The sequence below is a fragment of the Herpailurus yagouaroundi genome, unplaced genomic scaffold (assembly GCF_014898765.1).
Source record: "Herpailurus yagouaroundi ecotype Mexico unplaced genomic scaffold, PumYag 216, whole genome shotgun sequence".
Classification (NCBI taxonomy): Eukaryota; Metazoa; Chordata; class Mammalia; order Carnivora; family Felidae; genus Herpailurus; species Herpailurus yagouaroundi.
In genome coordinates, this window is record NW_024412447.1 from 4672231 (window position 1) to 4693528 (window position 21298).

The 21298-nt window shown below is 45.8% G+C and overlaps 1 protein-coding gene across 1 annotated transcript; it reads left to right on the forward strand.

Moving 5' to 3' along the window:
• The first annotated feature begins 1990 nt into the window (after positions 1 to 1990).
• KDELR2 (KDEL endoplasmic reticulum protein retention receptor 2) lies at positions 1991 to 20507 on the forward strand. Its single transcript, XM_040455842.1, has 5 exons — positions 1991 to 2196; positions 11706 to 11806; positions 15792 to 15950; positions 17024 to 17276; positions 18439 to 20507. The coding sequence occupies exons 1-5, from the start codon at positions 2106 to 2108 to the stop codon at positions 18471 to 18473; spliced, it is 639 nt and encodes a 212-aa protein (XP_040311776.1). The 5' UTR covers positions 1991 to 2105; the 3' UTR covers positions 18474 to 20507.
• The last annotated feature ends 791 nt before the right edge of the window (positions 20508 to 21298 follow it).

Sequence of the window (21298 nt, forward strand, 5' to 3'; positions counted from 1 at the left end):
CAGGCTCCAGGTTCTGAGCTGTCAGCACAGAGCCAGACATGGGGCTCGAACTCACAGACCCTGAGACCTGAGCCGAAGTCAGCCGTCTAACCAACTGAGCCACCCAGGCACCCCATAGAGGAAAAGAGAATCTTAAGTAGGCTCCTTGCTGTCAGCGCTTGATTTCATGAACTCTGTGAGATCATGACCTGTGCCAAAATCAAGAGCTGGATGCTTAATAGACTGAGCCGCCCAGGCGCCCCTGCACTGTTCAAGTTTTATTCCCAACACCTGGACACACACAAAATCATAGTCATAGAGGTGACCGAAGAGTATACAGTGAAAAAAAGAGGTAGGAGTATTACAGAAGTGTGCAAGGTTGTTAATTAATAAAAATATTGTAGTATTTTCAGGATTCTGTGCTGAGATCATGGGTGAGCAGCCAGTGCAGTTTCAGGGGACAGAAGGGCCCTTCAGTCAAGGCCTGATGCTCTGCAGTCACCGTCTTCAAATTCTTAATAATTTTATCTTTGAATTGGTGTTTTGCAGGTGAGGTCCCGTGGCACAATGGGATACACAGCAGAGACTTGGAACCTCGATTCCTGCCTTGTTCTACTCTTGCTGCCTTTTACCTCCCCAGGACGGGTTCTAAACTGCCTGCTCCCCTGTGCCCTGGCACCCTCCACTCAGGAAGTGGTGCAGGTACAGGGTGGGTCTGGCTGGGTCAGAGTGGGTCTGGTTGAACTGATGTGCCCTGTAGCCTCTCTGAGCAGAGTATGGCAGGTGGCCATCCAACCATTTGGTGGCCAACCCATAAGGGGCAAGCCTGTCACCTTGCCCTGATCCAGGCACTTCGTGTGTCCTAGTACTGAGGTTGCGATACCCTGGAGGGTTGCCCTCTGCCTGTGGGTTGAGCATGGAAAGGGGAGCTGCCTGGCTTGCCCTCCCTGCCCCAGGAATGTCAGCTGGCTGAGGAGGGAACCAGCAGCCAGTCATCAGGCCCAGGTGCACACGCCACTAGAGTCCAGGACGGGCCCTGCCTCACGTGAGTGGTGGCTCTGGCCCCTCCAGTAATCCCATGCCCAAAGATGCCCTCCCTGGCCTGCTCTGTGCCTTGGGGACCCCCCTTCATCCTTCCAACCTTCCTGGGTCTGGCCTGTGTTCATCTCTCTGGCCGGCTCTGGGACAAGTCGTGAAACAGCAATTGTGTTCTTTCGGCCACTGAGCATTGGAATTAAGTCTTATGGTATTTCCATTCAAAACTGACATGGTCCGATGTAAAGACAATCTGTAAAACTCATGATCACGATTGAAGGCTTTTTCTTCTTCAGAACATTAACTAGCAAACAGGAAACACCCCAAGAGAGACTGCAAGAGAAAGGGAAAAGCTTTATATTTTGGTTCCTTGAAACAGCATTTTCTTTTCCTGCCTTTGAACCGGGGACCCCACGTTTTCAGTTTGCACTGGGTTCCGCAAATTATGCAGCGGATCCAGCTTGTCAGTTTTGTTCTGTTTGTAATTTCCTGTGGTTCATTTTCTCACCCTACAGAAATGTTCACTTTTCCACCTAATTTTGCACTGTTCCTCAAAGAGACTCCCCAGAATGGTAAAAGCTTCAATCACCTCCCGCATAAGCCGCATCCGCCACAGCACCCCCAATATCGACTTTATCTTGAGCGAATCCACCGCGGATTAATGTTTATTTTCCTTTTACACTTTTTCGTCCAGTAATCCTGCAGAGCTCTTAAGATCAATGGGGGGGGGGGGGGGTGGAATCCCTTGCAAGGGAGTGTCATTTCAAAAATTAAAGGAAATCGCTGGCACCAGAGGGGGAGCCGGAAACCGACAGGGGGAAGTCGGCGAGGGGTCCGGGTCCTGGGGAGGGAGCCCCTGAGCAGGCGCTTCGGGCCCGGCCTGAGCTTGGACGCGTCTCCTTTAAGGGGCGGGTCCGGGGCGGGGCCTGGCTGCGGCCCGCCCTCCCAGACTGCCCCGCGCGCGCCGGCAGTTTGGCCACGTCCCTGGCCACGTCGCGCCCGCTCTCGCCATCTTCGCCGCTTCCTCTCAGGGGCCGCCGCTGCCGCCTGAGCCGCCGAGCCCCGGGGCCGCCGCGCCGACCGCCGCCGCCATGAACATCTTCCGGCTGACCGGGGACCTGTCCCACCTAGCGGCCATTGTCATCCTGCTGCTGAAGATCTGGAAGACGCGCTCCTGCGCCGGTGAGCGGCGGGCGACGTCCCGGAGAGGCTCTCGGGCGCCAGGCCGGGTCGCTCTGAGGACCCGCCGACCTCGGCCGCCCCGCGGCTCGCGGGCCTGCGGCGCCCGACACACCCCCCTCGACCGGCCCGGCGGGCGCCCGGACCCGGGGCGGGAGGGAACATTGCGTGGCGTTCAGGCCGGGCGGGGTGTCGCCGTGCTGGGCCCCGCTCGGCGCGGGGTCGACTCCCGAACTTGAGCCGTCGGGACGGAGGAGGAGCCAGCCGGACTGCGCTGGGCCCCATTCGGTCGGAAAAGTTTGGATGGGGCGGGGGCCGGGGGAGTCCGCCTGGCGCGCCCCCCCCCCGCCCCCCGCCCGCGACTTTAATGGGTGCAGCACCGCGCCGGGGGGGAGGGGGCGGGAGGGGCCGGAGGTGCGGGGAGCCCGCGAATCAATGGGACGGGAGGGAGGAGGATGGGCAGGACCGCGGCCCGCTCGGCCTGACGTGGCAGCCAGGCCAGCCCGGGAGGTGGAGCGGGCGCGGGGAGGTCACCCCGCTCCCCACCCTGCCCCTTCGACGACTGGCCTTTAGGTTAGGGTGTCGGGTTAGGCCTGTCCCTAGAGTGCCGTGGGCTTCACCCCAGCTCTGGGGTCCAGGATCACGCCCGCCACGGGAGGGGGGTGTGAGGAGGTCTCTTAAGTGAATTTCTTGGGGACCGTCAGTGCTGCTTTGAGATACGAACTAGTTTGTTGAACTCCGAGTGCTTCCATCTAATAACGGGTTCTCTTAAGCCTGCGGCGCCGGGTACCGCCGAGGTCTCATGTGGTCTCCTGTAATCCTCACTCCACGTCACCAGTGAGTTGGCGACTCCCTCCTCTGGAGTACACATTTCATGCACGCATTGCCGGGAGGCAGTGAGACAAATCTTCCCCAGATCATAGCTGTGAAGTTTTACATCGCATTAACCCTAGAAGCGTAAGAGCGGCGACGTTTTCAGTGATGTCTTAAAATGCAGTGTGGTCTTTAAACGTGTTTTTGATGCCATGGCCTCAGTGAAATAAGTTGAGTGCAAGAGCTAAATGTTTGCAGAGGCCATAAGAGACGGGGAGTCCTAAAGGACCTGGGTGGCAGAGATCCCATTTACCTGATTGATTTCTGAAATTGCCCCTTCTAGAGTAACACCCCACATCTTTGCTGTCTTCAGGAGTCCCCTATCTCCCCAGAACATACCCGAGATGGAGGAAGTAAGCAAAAGCAAAAGAGACCTTTGAGCGATCAAAATGGGTATTACAAAGTCCACGTACCGAAACCGGTGTTGTCTGGCTTGGAGGTGATCTCGCAGTTCGTACCTGTTCTGAGAGGTTCAGTTGTGTGATTGCCAGTTAAAGCAGAGTAATTGCAGCAGTTGTGGTAGCTGACACCGAAGCACTTGCTGTGCGCTAGGTGGGACGCTAACTGCTGGATCTAGCTTATCCCACCTAGTCTTTAATCTTAGAGCTGAGTGCTGTTGTCCCGGTTCTGTGGAGGAGGGAACTGAGTCTTAAGGGAGATGAGGAAATTCGTGGTAGAGCCCGGATTGAAACACAAGCAGCGTAGCTCACAGCGAAGGCTTTTGAATCAATGTCTGTTTTGGCCTAAGTAATGTTAGTTCAAACGTTTGATGCAGACCGGTAGTTTAGGTCATGTTTTTGTTGCGTTCAGGAATTTTTTTTCTCCTGCTTTATTGAAATATGATTGACACAGAACATTGTACTAGTTTTGGGTGTGCAACATTGATGTACGTATATATTGTGAAATGGTCACAACAAGCTTAGTTAATTAACATCCGTCACCACACATAGTTAACCATTTTTTTTCTCGTGATCAGAACTTTGAAGGTCTACTCTCCTGTGAACTTTCAAATGTACAGTACAGTGTTGTTAACTATAGTCATTGTGCTATACCTTCATCCCCAGGTCTCATTTTATAACTGGAAGTTTGTACCTTTCAATCACCTGTACCCATTTCACCCCCCCTCAGTCTGAAGATACTACTTTTAATCTTGATTTTTGCTCCAAAATTTTTGTGTGAGTCCCTTCATCTTTCACGTATTTCTCAGAAACCCGTTCTCTGTCAAGTCCTTAAGTGCGGAAGCATGTTGTCTCTTAAATATGTATCTAAACTAAGATGTTGGGGAGAAGCTACTGCACCTCCAGGTGTAGAATTTTTTTTTTTTTTTATGTTTATTTTTTGAGAGGGAGGGTGTGAACAGGGGAGGGGCAGAGAGAGAAAGGGAGAGAATCCCAAGCAGGCTCCATACTGTCAGCACAGAGCCAGCGGTGGGGCTCGAACTCATGAACCGTGAGATCATGACCTGAGCTGAAATCAAGAGTCAGACACTTAACCGAATGAGCCACCCAGGCCCCCAGGTATAGAATTCTTTTTTTTTTTTTTTAATTTTTTTTTCAACGTTTTTTATTTATTTTTGGGACAGAGAGAAACAGAGCATGAACGGGGGAGGGGCAGAGAGAGAGGGAGACACAGAATCGGAAACAGGCTCCAGGCTCTGAGCCATCCGCCCAGAGCCCGACGCGGGGCTCGAACTCATGGACCGCGAGATCGTGACCTGGCTGAAGTCGGACGCTTAACCGACTGCGCCACCCAGGCGCCCCCCCAGGTATAGAATTCTTAAGGAAACCTTGAGTTATATAGAGAAAGTGAGAGGGTTTGCTATTTTGTTCATTTTTTAATATTCACTATTTTCATTTGGGAAATTTAGGAGCATTTAGGAAAACTGAAAATATTTCTGCCAAAATAATAAAGAAGATAAATAGTTAAGTTCACGGGTGTTTGTCAAGTATTCCTACAATTTAATGCTCTAGTTATAGGGCATTATTAAGCTTCTCTTTGTCAGACTTAGGATCATTTTAGTTCTTATACATGAGATTCCTGGCCTTTTAAAAATCAGAATCACCAAGATGATTTATTCAGAGTTAAATGCTAAATTTGACTAGCTGCTTTGTTTTTCCATTCTAAATTATGAAAGTTGTTTAGAGGCTTTTGAAGGAGTAAGAATTTGATAGGAGTTTCTCAAATAACTGGAATAAGAGACATGTACATTCAGGTTGTGTTTCTCGCTTTGAAAATACTGGTATTGGGGTTCATTTTTAGGATTTTGGCACCTGTTCTGAACATGCCTGCAGCCAGAACCATGGGGCTTTTTCCCTTAGAGTAAGGGCTGAGATGGGTTAGTGAGGAAGCTGGAGATTCTGCTTTCCTGAGCATCTAGTTTGAGAATGAGCACCTTAAAGGGCCTGTTTTAAAGTAGGGACAGGAGAGCTGATCTCAGCATAGCTGTGTTGAATTGGCAGTCTCCTGTGCCTTTGTCTGCCATTGTCATTATAGAGGGGTGCCCGAATGAAATGTGACTTTTCTCATATGCTTGAACCTTCGTTGCAACCGGATCCACAGTATGCTGAAGTTATCACTATCCGTGTCCTAAACGCTGACCTGGATAGCCTTGGGAGAACAAGCCTTGGATTGTAGATGAAGAACTTCCTAGCAACATTTTCCTGTAGGCTGGCTGATAGTTATTAATAGCGCTCTATCTGTTGTGCTTAAATTACTAGTGGGGTCCTTCTCAGATCCATGACTCCCAGCAACCCTCTCCTAGTCTGTCCCCTCCCCCGCATCTACTGCTTTGATTGTTGTTAGCTGTGGTTATGTAGGTTGTGTTATAGACTTTTATCATACTAAACATGACAGGAACATACAGTGTCCCTGCATTTCTCATGATTGGATAGCTTATAATTTTGAAGTACAGAATCTCATCTTTTATTATGGTCATGGTGTACTTCGCGAAGCTTTTGTATTACATTCCTAGCTCCCTCTTTGTAGCAGCTGTCACCTCTCTTCTTTTGAGTGCCAGTCTGTTGCCTAATCATTGCTCTCAAACATCTGTTGACCACCCACTGATTGCAAGGCACTGGGGACACAATTCAGAGCAGCTATCAAGGTCTCTGCTGTCGAGAAAGTTGCAATGGAGTTGAAATAAGACACATATAAAAAGATAAAAATAAAGGGTATTAAATATTAAACTGTGTAGACATTAAGGGTGCGTGGGTGGTTCAGTCGGCTAAGAATCTGACTCTTGATCTTGGCTCAGGTCATGATCTCATCATTCATGAGATCAAGCCCTGAGTCGGGCTCTGCACTGATGGCATGGAGCCTGCTTGGGATTCTCTGTCTCCTCCTCTCTCTGCCCCTTCCCTGCTCTCTCTCTTGCACGCTCTCTTGCTCTCTCTGTGTCTCTCTAAATAAATAAATAAACATTAAAAATAAAAATAAACCATGTAGACAGTAAATCCAATAGGTGTGAAATGGCTAGAAGGATCCCAGAGAAAGGACCCTTGACTTCCTGGCAAGGAGTATGTAAGACCTATGTGAAGAAAAATATGAAACTTTCCTGGTGGACACAGAAGATGACCTGAGTGTATGTTCATACTGTGGTCCTGGATAGGACCAGGCAGGCTGGTAACGAAGCAAGATGATTCATCTTCCCAAATTAATTTACTGATTCAGAATATCATCAAAGTTAAAAGACAGTAAACTGAGAGAAATAATCTGCAATATATCTAAGTGACAAAAAGTTAATATACATAATGAAACATTCCTACAAAAAAAAAAACGGATAGAAAAATAGGCAAAGTTGGCAGTTCACAGAAGAATAACAGAAGGCTCGTTAATCATGAAAGAATGCCCAGCCTCACTAATAGAAACTTGGACAGTAAAACAGCAATGCATACCATCAGTTGCCTGCTGGGTGGGAAAAGACGTTCAAAATATCTAATATATGCAAAGGTGCAGAAGGGCATTCTCATCTGGTGTTCTTGAGTATGAAAATTGGCATAGCCTTCCTAGGGGAAATCAGCAAAACTTAAAGTTGACGTTTGTATATTTTATCCCAACAATTCTTAAGAAGCTGAACTACAGAAACCTATGTGCACAAACTATCTATATGTGTGAAGATGTTCCTTGTACCTAAGTATGTACAAAACACTGTTTATAGATGAAAAAGATGTTTATGCAGTACTCATAAGAACAAAAATCATCAACAACCCAAATGTCTGTTAATGGAGTGATTGCTCAAATGTTGGTACATTCACACTATGAAACATTATGCAGCCATTAACAAGAATGAGCTAGAAGTATTAACAGGGGAAGATAAGAGCTTAATTTAAAAAAAAAAAAAAAAGGAAAGTATACAAAAAAACCCAGAAGGTAAATCTGAGATGTTAAGTTAAAAAAGCAAATTGTAGGAACCCCTGGCTGGCTTAGTTGGAGGAGCATGTGACTCTTTATCTCAGGATTGTAAATTGAAGCCCCACGTTGTATGTAGAGATTACATAAAAATAAAATCTTAAAAAAAACAAACAAACAAAACCTTTAAAAAAAGTTGCAGAGCAAAAGATTGTATGGACCCATATTAAGGGGCAAACATATATGCAGGTACGTATACAAGCACATGTATAGAAAGGGGCTTTTAAAAAGCCTGGAAAGTTGCATTTAAAGTAGAGGTGGGAGGGATGTTAAAAGGTCCTTTTGCTTTTTATTACATATATTTTAACCCAGTTGAAATTTTTAATTAGGTACCATGTATTTCTTTGAAAACAAGAGAAAACGACAAAACAGTATGTAGTAAGAGCTGTCATTTATCAAGCATTTGCAGTGTGGCAGGTATAATGTAAAACACTTTTTCTCCAACAGTCCCATCGAGTTAAGATTTGTCCCTACTTGACAGATGCAGAAAGTGAGGTGGGGGGGGGGCGATGTAGGTAATGCGCCCAGGCTTATCCTGTGTGTTCAGGGGTTGAGTTTGAACAGAGTCCATTTGGCTCCAGAGCCTCTTTTTCCCTAAGTCACAAGAGTTGTGTTATGCATCATTTCCTGACTATTAGCCTGCTGTTCCAGGGAAGGTTCATGGCCTTTAGGAGATAGGAGAGGATCGACTTCTTTAGAGACAGTGGGTCCAGAGTGGGGTGCCAGGGGCCCTTGTTGAATGCTGCCCTGCAAACTGTCCTGGTGCTTTGACCTGTGGGGCTTGGTCGCAGCTCAGCTGTTACCAGGACAAAAATAATTCTTGGGAAGCTTTTCTTTTTGGCTGAGGGTTCTGTTCTATAAACCAGTGGGAATATAAGAGAGTCAACTTTTAACCTGCAGCCAAATTTAAAGTAATGTACACTGTAGTATATAGTCGTAGGATTTTATGAAACTTAACTTGGCCCAATGGGAAAAGACAGAAATGGTGTTAGGTTTAATGACTGATTTCCACATAACAAGTTCTACTCCTTAATACGTATATTTGGTGCATTTGGTATTGGGATGGCTGTTTCAGAAACATTTAGAGTGAGTATTGAGAGTTTGACCTGCTAGTATTCACATGCTTTGGTCTCAAAACAGGGAGAAAGTGACTGAGGGAGCCCCTCAGGCTTTGCAAGAGGTCCCCGCCCACAAGGAGATTCCTGCCGCTGCCCCCTCTGTCTTCAGCTGGGATCCCTGCCATCTTGTGAAGACAGGACTGTTTTTCTGTTTTAAAGGGAAAGCTGCAGCTTGTTAATGAGGATCCCAGACCAGGACGAATGGGATAGAAGTGCACAAGCACATTCAGGTTTCCAGCACAGCAGTTCCTGCATGGATTCTGCACCACGAGACAAGCTGCAGGCCACACGCCGCCTGTCTCTCTTCTCTCCTGCGCAGGGGGCTCTCCTACCCTCTGGTTGGCAGTAAATGAGGGCAGAGCCCAAAGAACATTGCCTATTTACAGTCGTAGAGATGGTATGACTTGGAAACTCGTTGCAAGTGTTATTCCAAAATGAATATTTACCCCATGACATGAAAATAAAACGAGTTGGTTTTGGTTTTTTTTGACCATTTGTTCATTCATTCAGCAGGTATTTTCTTAGCCCTGCTGTGTGTCAAGCCCATTGCTGAGCACAGAGAATACAAAACAGAAAAGACATGACCCCAACCTTTGGACGTCTCCATGTCTGTGGGGAAAGAGGGAAGACAGGCAACCAGATAATCACGGTGTATTTTATAAGACCGTTAATAGGAGCTAGGGCAGCAGCTGCTGGGAAGGGGTTCCCATTATGTACTTGCTGAATGAATAAACAGCACCAAGGGAGGTGTCTTCAAAGACAGCTTGCCAGGGGAAGTGATATGTGAATTGGGTCTCAAAAGGGAGTGGTAGAAATGATATGAGAGTCCTGGATGTTTGCTATAGGAATGCTGAAAATGGGGACAAAATCTCAAATGTATCTGGCTTCCAAAATTCCATTTATAATAAATCCTTTATAACAAACTTGCCTGTATGTACCCTATAATTTTTTATTTAAAATGTTGGAGAGAACCATATAAGAAGTGAACTGGGAATTTCTCTCTCAAAGCCTCAACGGATCTCAAATGTGAACTCATGTTCCCTTTCCTTTCCCCTCCCTTCTCTGTGTCCCATGTCTCTTTGTGGATGACAGCTTCATTATTCTCCTTTGGAACATTGATCTTTGATAAGAAAAAGAAGCTCCCCATTACTGGGGAAGACTAAAAGGAGCAGAATGTCTGTGTCTCCATCTTTGACCCTTGAAATTGGTTACTATTGATCTAGAAGGAAGAGAGTCAACTTTTTCTTCAGTTTCTGTTTGGGTGTTTTTGTGAATAGACTCAAACTACAAATGTTCATAGGTAGTAAGTAACATTCTTGTATCCAGGCTTTGAATTTCAACAATGGGCAAAAGTGTTTCGTAAAATGTCATTTAAAAACAATGTGATTTGGGGGCACCTGGGTGGCTCAGTCGGTTAAGCATCCAACTTCTGCTCAGGCATGATCTCATGGTTCATAAGTTTGAGCCCCGTGTTGGGCTCTGCACTGACAGTGGGGAGACTACTTTGGGTTCTCTGTCTCTTTCTCTCTCTCAAAAATAAATTTTAAAATATTTAAAAAAATAAAAACAATGTGATTTTCACATCCATAGGAGTATTGCCGATAATTACGTGCAGCGACATTTCCACTAAATACATGCTTACTTAAATGTCTAATGGGGTGGGGCGCCTGGGTGGCTCAGTCAGTTGGGCGTTCAACTTCGGCTCAAGTCATGATCTCTCTGTCCATGAGTTTGGGCCCCACGTTGGGCTCTATGCTGACAGCTCAGAGCCTGGAGCCTGCTTCGGATTCTGTGTGTGTCTCTCTCTCTGCCCCCCCCCCCCCCACTCATGCTCTGTCTCTCTGTCTCTGAAAAATGAATAAACCTTAAAAAATTTTTTTAAAACGATGTCTAATGGGGTGAAGTTTGCAATGTAGAGGAGGGTGGGTGGGTTCTGACCTGGAAAGATTCAGTTTTCTTCATGAATTCGCTCAATCTTCATCTGAAACCCATAGTTCACATCCTTTGTCACATAAATACCGGGCCACATACAGATGTCAGAAAAGCTTAGTGCACACGCTATGTGACCTTCGGTACTTCCCCCAGCTGAGTCACATGCCGCAAGAACACTCTGGAGGTGGCCTGGTTGTTGGAGGTGGAAACAGATTCAAAGAGTTTATTTATTTATTTATTCATTCATTCATTCATTCATTCATTCATTTATGTTTGAGAGAGACAGAATGTGAGCAGGGGAGGGGCAGAGAGAGAGAGAGGGAGACACAGAATCTGAACCAGGCCCCAGGCTCCGAGCTGTCAGGACAGAGCCTGATGCGGGGCTCAAATTCACAAACTGCGAGATCATGACCTGAGCCAAAGTCAGGTGCCCCCCAAACTGTTTTTTTAAAGTGCTGCTTTTGAGGACTGGCTGTAGTGGCAGGTTCCCACCCTTCTGTCGTTGCATCCAGCATCCACAGCAACATTTTTATGGTTGTATGACGAATCTAAGAGGTGGAATTTTTTTAAATGTTAACATGTCCAAGAAATGCTGCCCTCGCAAAGTAAGCCACCTTGGGAGGCCCTTCCACTGCTCCCGGGGGTTACTGCTCAGACTGTTACCTGAAGCAGTGCACCTAACTGGGTTCCTCATCTGCTTAATCGGGTTAGATTCCAACACCATCCCCTGAAGGATTTGTCACCATGAGATACGTTGTTTTAAAGTGGAAAGAAAGATGCTAAAGGTAGCAGACCAGTTATAACACTAACAGCGGAGTTAGTGAAATTATTCCTATCTAAAGTCTTTGAGAAATATAACATTCATTTGAACAGTACACATCCTGGTATATTGGTGCTGGCATAATTAAGGCACTTTTCGTAGTTACCTGACATGATAAGACTGCAAAGTGGTTAGAACCTCCCCGGAAGAGCGTGTTCAAAAATGTTAACTGGAAAAGAAAACAAAAAGAATGTTAAGTGAAAGGAAAAGTACAGCAGCTCTCGTTGACGGAGTCCTCCCAGACGTGAGCCACTGACCCTGGTCCCCACTCCCCATGTATGCACTTTCTGCAGTGTTCTCCGCAGGAAACAGCCAGCTCCTCTCACAGACACTTTGCTAACACTCTCCTTTTGTTTCTTTAGGTATTTCTGGAAAAAGCCAGCTTCTCTTTGCACTGGTCTTCACAACTCGTTACCTGGATCTTTTTACTTCATTCATTTCATTATATAATACATCTATGAAGGTATGGTATGACAGCCAACACAATGCATTTTATCCGTGGTTCACAGGCTGATGGAAGCTATGAAGTTTGGGCCAGTGGCGTGCTTAAACGTCTTCTAGAGGGATGTCTAAACATGCTGTTCTCAACGTAAGCACTTTCAGACCACCTTGTATGTAGAAGTGGGAATAGTGTTATCATCAAGCATATTTTCTGTTTCAAAGCAGAATCTATTTAATTGAAGTGCTTCGCACTTAGAGATTTTTTAATCTTAAATTCCTTGAGTATGATAAACTTCTAAAGCTCTTGATAGCCCTGTGAGAAAGAGGGGTGACTATTATGTTTTCAAGCAGTGGGAAATTACAGACTCCCTGGGAAACCCAGCAGGTTGGTTCAGAACTAGAAATGAAAGCCACCAGCGCTCCTCACTGCGGTGCCTGTTTTGCTGTTGTGCCAGGGATTGTGTGCAGGCTTCTACTTTTTTTTTCCTGTTAAATCCATGTTTTATAAACTTCTTTATGGGCCATCTTTATTGCTTTTGCCATGCCTAAATAACATCCATACCATCATTTACTTAGTGTGTTGTTAAAACCTTTTACCTTGTCCTAAGCATTAGTATCCATGGCGTTAGTGTCGTTATCCACATGAAAAAAAATGTGTAGTTATTAAAATGCAGAATGTTGGGGCGCCTGGGTGGCTCAGTCGGTTAAACGTCCGACTTCGGCTCAGGTCATGATCTCACGGTCCGTGAGTTTGAGCCCCGCGTCGGGCTCTGTGCTGACAGCTCAGAGCCTGGAGCCTGTTTCAGATTCTGTGTCTCCCTCTCTCTGACCCTCCCCCGTTCATGCTCTGTCTCTCTCTGTCTCAAAAATGAATATTAAAAAAAAAAAAATTAAAATGCAGAATGTTTGTGGACCTTTGGGGGTGCACGTGCTTCACTTGCAGAGGCCTCGGTTCCACTCAGCCGTGGAACTTACACTTCCTGAACACCCACAGCACTGGCCCTCCCCTAGCGCTGAGGACAGGGCAGAAGCTAAGAAGGAAGGCCTACTGTCTAGTTGGGAAGGGTAGACCAATCATCTCAGCACCAAATGTATGACCGCAGTTTGGGATGGGTACTGGGAAGGAGAAGTATGGGGCTCTCACCTTGTGCAGGAGGAATCTCATTTCTTCCCTCATTCGTTCTGCGTAGCTTACTGAGCACCTGTGTGCGGGGCCCTGTTGTCAGCGCTTGTCGGCACACCCGAGGAAGTAGCGTTTAAGCTGAAGCTTGTTGTGGCACTTGAAAAACATTTTTTGTAAACACACGTAGGGGAGACAAAGAAGTATTTGGACCTGAGGTCTTTACTAAAAAGCAAATTTGAGTTACCTGTAATCATTACATTCTTCATTACTAGGTGATGGGAGCCTCGTCATCAGGAAATAGTTTGCTTACTTAAAATGGCTAGGTCCCTGCCTGTTGTCCAGGCAAGTTAAAGCTGCAGGTATTAGAAGCGTGTGAGCAAGAATTTTCCTCCATTCCCCTCAGGATACCTAGCTTTGGAGGGCTCCTTCTTGTTTGATTCTAGTTTCCAGGCATGTCCTGAAAATCAGAGATGTGAGGGCCAAGTTTTATGTTCTCATGGCTTTGGCTTTATTTATATTTATTTTGAGAGAGAGCACAGGAGTGGGGCAGAGAGAGGGAGGCGGGGGGAGAGAGAATCCTAAGCAGGCTTTGAGCTGTCAGCATGGAGCCTGATGCAGGGCTCGATCCCATGACCGTGAGATCATGACCTGAGGCGAAATCAGGAGTCTGACGCTTAACCGACTGAGCTGCCCGGGCACCCCCTCATTGCTTTCACTTTAAAAGCCAAGCATTGGTGAGAGGAGACAACAGCTGCTTTCCCTGGTGGCCACCGAAGCCTTTGCGGACATGATCTTGGCTGGCGGAAGGCCGGGTGCTGAGGAGGGACCTTGACATGACTTGGTTGGCTGTTCTGCTGGAGGGGACTCTGTGTATAAATGTATATATATTTTGTTGATACATGTAGATGATATTTTATTCATATACGCACACATACACATATTTGTATGTGGAGAGAACTCCTCACAATATAAGTAAGATATTAATCTTCCTTGATTTTTTTTTTTTTTGGTAGTTTGGTATATAGGTATGACCAATTTTAATACCTTGTTGGCTATTTGCAAATATAATTTCATGATGAGGTGCTGGGGACAGTTTAGTGTCTTTGTTTCGTTGTTAAGCATATGACGGAGTTTGATGATTGCTCTCCTTTTCCTGTTAAGTCCTTTGCCCAGGTGTTTCCTCATTAGGTTTCACCAGGTGGTTTTCCCAGGGATAAGGAGTCCCAGGCAGTGTAGCTGATGCCCCAGTCGTTCCTATCCATAAGCTAAACCTGCCCTGGTTCTTGGGCCTAAAATTCCACATCCCGAAAATTGCTATAATTTCAAAATACCAGACTTTTCCTTTGGGTTGGATGAACATATGGTGTTTGGCCTTTTGAACGTGGAAGAACATAACTGGGTTGTAAGCCTTTGAACAGCTGTACCTCTATGGGAGCTCCCTTACCGCAGGCAGCTTTTGGTTTTGCTTTTGTTATGTTACCAGACAAAATTTCATAGAAATGATCTGACTTTTCTGTATTAAAGTAACACACTGTCAGCACAAATGGTCATTGTAAAGTCAAATGTGAGTTACATGGTATCTTATCTTTACACAAGCACTAGCGGAGGGGGTGTGTGCTAGTTTTGAACTGCATTGAGTGAACTTTGTGTTCGTTTTTTTTCTTAAGCTGCTATCTAATAGTTTGAAGTGAGATTAAAAATACACGCTTTGGCAGTTTCTTACAAAGTTAAATGTACACTTTTAACATAAGATCAGCAATCCCATTCCTAGGTATTTACCCAAGAGTAATGAAAACTTAGTTTCATACAGATGCCTGTACATACATGTCCCTAGCAACTGTATCTCCCGTCCATCAAGGTGGACACGACCCACCTGTCCTGTAACTCGTGCGTGGACGGACAGACTGTGGTAACACTCACGCAGTGAGCTGCTCCTGGGCAGCAGAAGAGAGCCGTGGTTACTACACGCGGCGGCATGGTTGGATCAAGAATGCATTAGCTGCGTGAAAGAAGCGGAGACATACCATATGATTCCATTTATGTGGCATTCTGGAAAAGGCAAAAACTATGGAAACCAAGAATAGATCAGTTATAAAAAAAAAAAAAAAAAGGGGGCACCTGGGTGGCGCAGTCGGTTGAGCGTCCGACTTCAGCCAGGTCATGATCTCGCGGTCCGTGAGTTCGAGCCCCGCGTCAGGCTCTGGGCTGATGGCTCAGAGCCTGGAGCCTGTTTCCGGTTCTGTGTCTCCCTCTCTCTCTGCCCCTCCCCCGTTCATGTTCTGTCTCTCTCTGTCCCAAAAATAAATAAACGTTGAAAAAAAAAATAAAAAAAAAAAAAAAAAGAAAGAGGGGCGCCTGGGTGGCGAAGTCGGTTAAGCGTCCGACTTCAGCCAGGTCACGATCTCGCGGTCCGTGAGTTCGAGCCCCGCGTCAGGCTCTGGGCTGATGGCTTGGAGCCTGGAGCCTGTTTCCGATTCTATGTCTCCCTCTCTCTCTGCCCCTCCCCCGTTCATGCTCTGTCTCTCTCCGTCCCAAAAATAAATAAACGTTGAAAAAAAAAAAATTAAAAAAAAAAAAAAAAGAAAGAAAGAACAGATCAATTATCGCCAGAGGTTGGGCCTGAGGGGGGAGGGCTTGACCCCAAAGGCGCGGCATGAGGGGGTTTTGGGGGGTCACAAGATAGAACTACTCTGTGTCTTGATCATGGTGGTGGTTATATGACTTATAGAAGTATACACCCCCAAAAAATGAAGTTTAAGCATCAAAATAAAAAAGCTAAAGAAATAAATCTTGCCTTTCTGAGCATACGAATGATGTAGAAGGAAGCCAAGGGAGTTGGAACCGCCGTGAAGTATCCGTGACCTGGTGCTTTTCTCGTTCTTAGCTCATCTATATCGCCTGCTCCTACGCCACGGTGTACCTGATCTACATGAAATTCAAGGCAACCTACGACGGAAACCATGATACCTTCCGAGTGGAGTTCCTGGTGGTCCCCGTGGGAGGTCTCTCCTTTCTAGTCAATCATGATTTCTCTCCTCTTGAGGTGAGTCAGGGGGCCAGTTAGTGGGCATGTCTCCTTCCCCAGGGAAATAGCCGTGTTTGCAGATAACGTGGGACGGTTCTGTTTTGCTTGTGTCTTCTGTTTGGCAAGCTTCTGGGGCAGCATATACTATTTGGTGTAAATAAGTCACAGACGGGAATAAAGCCCCAGGTATTTGGGTGTCTGCTGATGGATTATTGCCAGATTCTCCCCTAGAACATAAAGTAGGCGTCTGCAGTAGTGAGCGCAGTGCCTTGCCTATCCGAGTGCTGGAAGGACGTGATCTTCTCTCTACTCTGACCCAGCTTTTGTTTCCTCTTCACGTAAGGGTGTCGTGCATGGATACCACGTGCGAATCCCCTCAGCAGCCTTGCTGCGCTCTGGCGTTTAGGGGGAGTGGTTGGCATGGCGCCCTGCGCTGCACAGAGCCGTGCCTGCTGCTAGATGCCTCGCCCTTCCCTTCGTGTCTTGGGGAAACTGCCACTCATGGATTCAGACACGCAGGGCTCCCCGCGAGGCCTTCTGTCGTCGGCATGAATAAAGTGCCGTGTGGGGCAGAGAGTTTGCATAATTACAATTCCCATTACTTGCCCCTTTGATTTAGCCACACCGAAAAAGCCTAAAGAATAAGAAAGATGATGAGAATCTTGAGATCCTCTGGGAAGGAGACCAGCCGGTGAGGCAGACCAGCAGTGGGAAAGGGGTGGCCCCGGCTGTCAGCATCGTGTGCCCCGGCAGAGAGCAGCGTGCACTCGGGAGCCTAGATTCGCAGTGGGTCAGGCTTATCCGGGAGAAACGTGTCTGTAGATTCACAGAAAATTGTACAGGGAAGGAGATGTTGGAGAGACGAGGTCATGAAAATTCACACCGGCCGAGGCGTCCAGTTACCCAGCCTGTCATTGGGAGTGTCGTGCCTCTTAAATGTAGCTAAAGTTTCTGTGATTTATCAAACTGCTAAGCTACTCTCTTTGTGCTCAGATGCCCAGACTGCTGTTTGAGCTGCTCCATGATAAAGCAAGAGTATTTCCCGTGAGCTCACGGTGGGTACTGACTGAAGCTTGTGGTTTCTCTTACAGATTTTGTGGACCTTCTCCATCTACCTGGAATCCGTGGCTATCCTTCCCCAGCTCTTCATGATCAGCAAGACAGGGGAGGCGGAGACCATCACTACCCACTACCTGTTCTTCCTGGGCCTCTACCGCGCTCTCTATCTCGTCAACTGGATCTGGCGCTTCTACTTCGAGGGCTTCTTTGACCTCATTGCTGTGGTGGCCGGCGTCGTCCAGACCATTCTGTACTGCGACTTCTTCTACTTGTACATCACAAAAGGTACCTTGGGCTACGTGCTCCCCGCCCTGTTCCTCCCGCCGCGTGTTTTCAGGAGCGACCTGGCCCAGCACGCTCCTAATCTGGCGCTCGCTCCAAAAGCACAGCTCGTTTCAGAAAAACATTTTAACGACCATCAAATAAAATTCTGGATCAAGGTTTTCAGCCTTTTTTCTTTTCCGAGCTTTATTGTTTTTCTGTGACAGCATGTTTTTATTGTAAAAAATTGAATTAGCTTTCATCATTCTGAAAACAGTCACCTGAAACCCTAGCACTCAGAGATAGTTGCCGTTAATGTTTCAGGAAATGTAATTCCTGATGTGTCTATGTGTATACACAGATGGTGGACTTTTAAAATATACGTGCTATTCTGTAATCTGGGTTTTCTTCCCCACTTACATTTTTTCAAGTCAGTAGATAGAAATCTACGTAGTTTTCAGTAGCCATAGACTATTTCATTATGTGTATTACCATAATTTACTTACTCAGCCCCCTGTTCGTGGGTATTCAGGCTGTTACTCATTAGCTGCTATTAAAATCCAGTGCTTAATCGGTATCCTTGTATATATACATTGCCCCATTTATGTGAATATAGGACATGCAAACGTCACAATAATCTGATGGGGGGAAAAAGACATATTTATGCATGTGCACACAGATGTAAGCATATAGTTTTAGGGGATTCAGGAACCCCTGAAACGCAGCCACTGACCCAGGCTAAGAACCCTTGCTAAACAGCTATACGGTATGATTCCTAATGGCTAGATATAAGAGCACATAGATCTTCTTTTTTAACCTCCAATATTTCATAGACTTTTATACATAGTAACAGTTACATTTTAATATATGTTGAATCAGGGGAGAAAGTCATAAAACGCTGCTGTGAATTTGGTGACAATTTCAATCGAATGTGTGTTTCTTAAATTCACTTGCTGTGGCATTGAGGTACATGAAGAAATTTCGAGTGTATGACATATTCGTAGCTCAGAGGGTTCTGTTTATTGACACCAAAATCAAATGGTTGTTGGTGCCAAAAGCTTGTCTCCTTGGACCTTATTCTGTAGTGTCTTGAGTGTGACAGGCCTCTGGGAATGGGAAAAAGGAAACTGTAAGCTTGTCAATAGCAGTAACCTTTTGTTTTCTCTTCCTCTCTTTAAAATCCTAGTACTCAAGGGAAAGAAGCTCAGTCTGCCAGCGTAAGTGCCAAAGACCACCACCAGCATCTGTCCCTCAGGGTGCTCGGACAGAGTTCTTACCACAGCAAAGGCACAAGATGCTTGATACGGAAAATCAGAAACTTAACTCTTTTGTTCAGATAGTCATCAGTGGCTCTGTAGGAACCCCGAGGAAAAGAGCCAGAAGGTTTCTGTTTAATGCATCTTGCCTTATCTTTTTTTATTACTATGTACAAAGATTTTTTTACACAAAGGAACTTAATGCTGTATTAATAAATTCAGTGTGTAGCTTCAATTGGGGTAGTTCCAAAAGTGAAGATTTTGTGAGGAATAAGTGCAACATTTTTTTTTTTTAATTCTTTGAAATTGTTGATTCTTTGTGTCTGCAATGAAATTGTACTCCCTTGACAGTTGGTAGATTATATATTCTTCCATCTATCAAACTTGCATTCCACTATATTTATTTTTTGCCAAAAGATGAGTTATATTTGTTTGAAATCTGAGACACTATGTTGAATTTGGTATATCTGTTCAAATTTCTTCCCACCTAACGTGGACATCGTTCCTCGGACATGACAACACTACACGTAAGGCCGGTAAGGATGGCTTGCAAGTCTTCTGGTTTTCATTACCAAAATTTTAAGATTCTAAACGTAGAAGGAGTCAGGTTTAAGAGTCCCCAGTGGTGCCCGCCCTCTTCTTCTGCTAAGAAGAGTCAGTGTGAGACTGTCCCGAGGATGTCGAAGAACTTGGTGGACAGGGGTTCTAGGCCGCTTGCCACCCAGGTGTGGGATGTGAGGGACGTTGATTATGTCCTCTGAGGAACGGAACCCAAGCAGTCACCTGTCACCTTTATTTTCACTTTCAAAAGATTACTACAACCATGTCCATGCTCAGATTCACACGGTTTTTCGTATCACTTTCGGGTAGTAAATTGATTTACGTTTTTTTCTTAACTGGCAGCACCAATTGCCATTCCTTATACTCTTTAGATTTTTTTTGTTTTTGTTTTGTTTTTACTGAGCTCTTGCATGATTTATCTTGTTACCATCCTAAATAAACATGTTATTAAACATAGAACAAATTGTCTTTTTTTTTTTTTTTTTTTTTTTTGTGAATTAGGCTTTTGGACTATGTCAGGATGACTTTTTTCATTTTTTTGATTGGCTACAAAAGCTCAATATAGGGCCATAAACATTTACTGTCCACTAATTAACCTAAAACTATCTGTATTTTGAGGAAAAATTGGAGTTTTTCCTCCTGATTTTGCTGTTTTATTGATCTGCTACATTTTTTTGATTTTATGCAAAAGCATATGACTTTGTTTTTATGTGATGCACCATAAAATGTTGAAGTGTTGAATACTAACAGTGCTTACTACACGATGTAGTATTTTTGCTTGCTGCATTAAAATAGTTTGTGGAAGAAGGGAGCTAGATGGGTTTTATTTTTATCTAGTGTGTCTCTTACCCTCTTTCTGAACGGGCAGTGTAACTGCGTAGTTTAACCTCTTGTCTTTGTCTCTCATCTTGCTCCCTGCACTCCATGCCTCATGGTTTTGCTTTGGTGTATCCGTATGTTTCTAGCGTTCTAGTCTTGGTTTAGTTTGTTTTCATCCTCCCTGGAAGATTCTGAGAGCACAGAGGAAGGGTGGGAAATTGCCACAGAAGTGGAGCAGACTGCTTGCTGCCCACACTGGGGGTGGGTGGGAGGCTCACACTGTTTTTGTGCATGTAAATCAAACACGAGCTGGGACCACTTGGGGGAGAGCATAGTGCAGACGACAAGATCTGGGACCTGAGCAGGCCGCCTGGCTTGGGAAGTATCAACGCCTTCTCTAGTCACTGTGCCCACGTAAAAATAAAGCCGGCCAAGATGGGACCACCTTTTTGTGGCCAACCAGGATGACATCTTCATAAATAGGGTGGCTGAGTGGGAGTACGGGACTGGGGCCGCGTCTCCGCACACATAGGAAACGAAGGCCTTGTATGATGCGCTTTATAAAGCACTGTTTCAGAGTCCCTTTCACATCTCCAATAAAGGTTATCAGGTAATTATATTTTTTATCCAGGTGTTTTATTTGTGTGAATTTGTTTTAAAAGTGAAAGCATGAGAAATCCAGCAAAGTTAACCAGTTTGCCCACTGAGTGATCATTCTGTGAAAAGCTGCTGGCTGTTTACAGGTGCTAATCCGTTCCCTGGTCCAGTTCAGCTGCTGTCAGAGTAACGTGTCCTGCTTCCTTGCAGTCTGGTCACGAGGGAAGTAAGTAGGTAGAGAAAAGGTTGGGGGGGGAGGGGAAGGTTGCAGGTGGAAACCCTTGGGAGAAGATCCAGTCCAGTTTTTCCCAAGATGCCACTAGGTTGGATGACTCCCTGGAAAGGTCAAGCAAAGATTTCCTTTCAATAGAAATCACAAGTGAGGGGCGCCTGGGCGGCTCAATCGGTTAAGCTTCCGACTGGCTCAGGTCATGATCTCGAGGCTAGTGGGTTCGAGCTCTAGCTCGGGCTCCATGCTGGCGATGCAGAGTCTGCTTGGGATTCTCTCTCCCTCTCTCTGCCCCTACTGTGCTCTCTTGCTTTCTCTCAAAATAAATAAATAAACTTTAAAAAAGTGGTTAAGGGTGCTTAGGTGGCTCAGTCGGTTAAGCGTCCAACTCGATTTTGGCTCAGGTCATATCTTACGGTTTGTGAGATTGAGCCTCTAGTTGGGCTCTGTGCTGATCGCGCGAAGCCTGCTTGGGATTTGGCGTTCTTTGCCCCCCCCCCCCCCCCCCAAATAAATAAACTTAAAAAAAAAAATCCTAAGTGGTTAGTGGGAACCCTGAGTAAGAAAATCACAAGCTTTGGGAT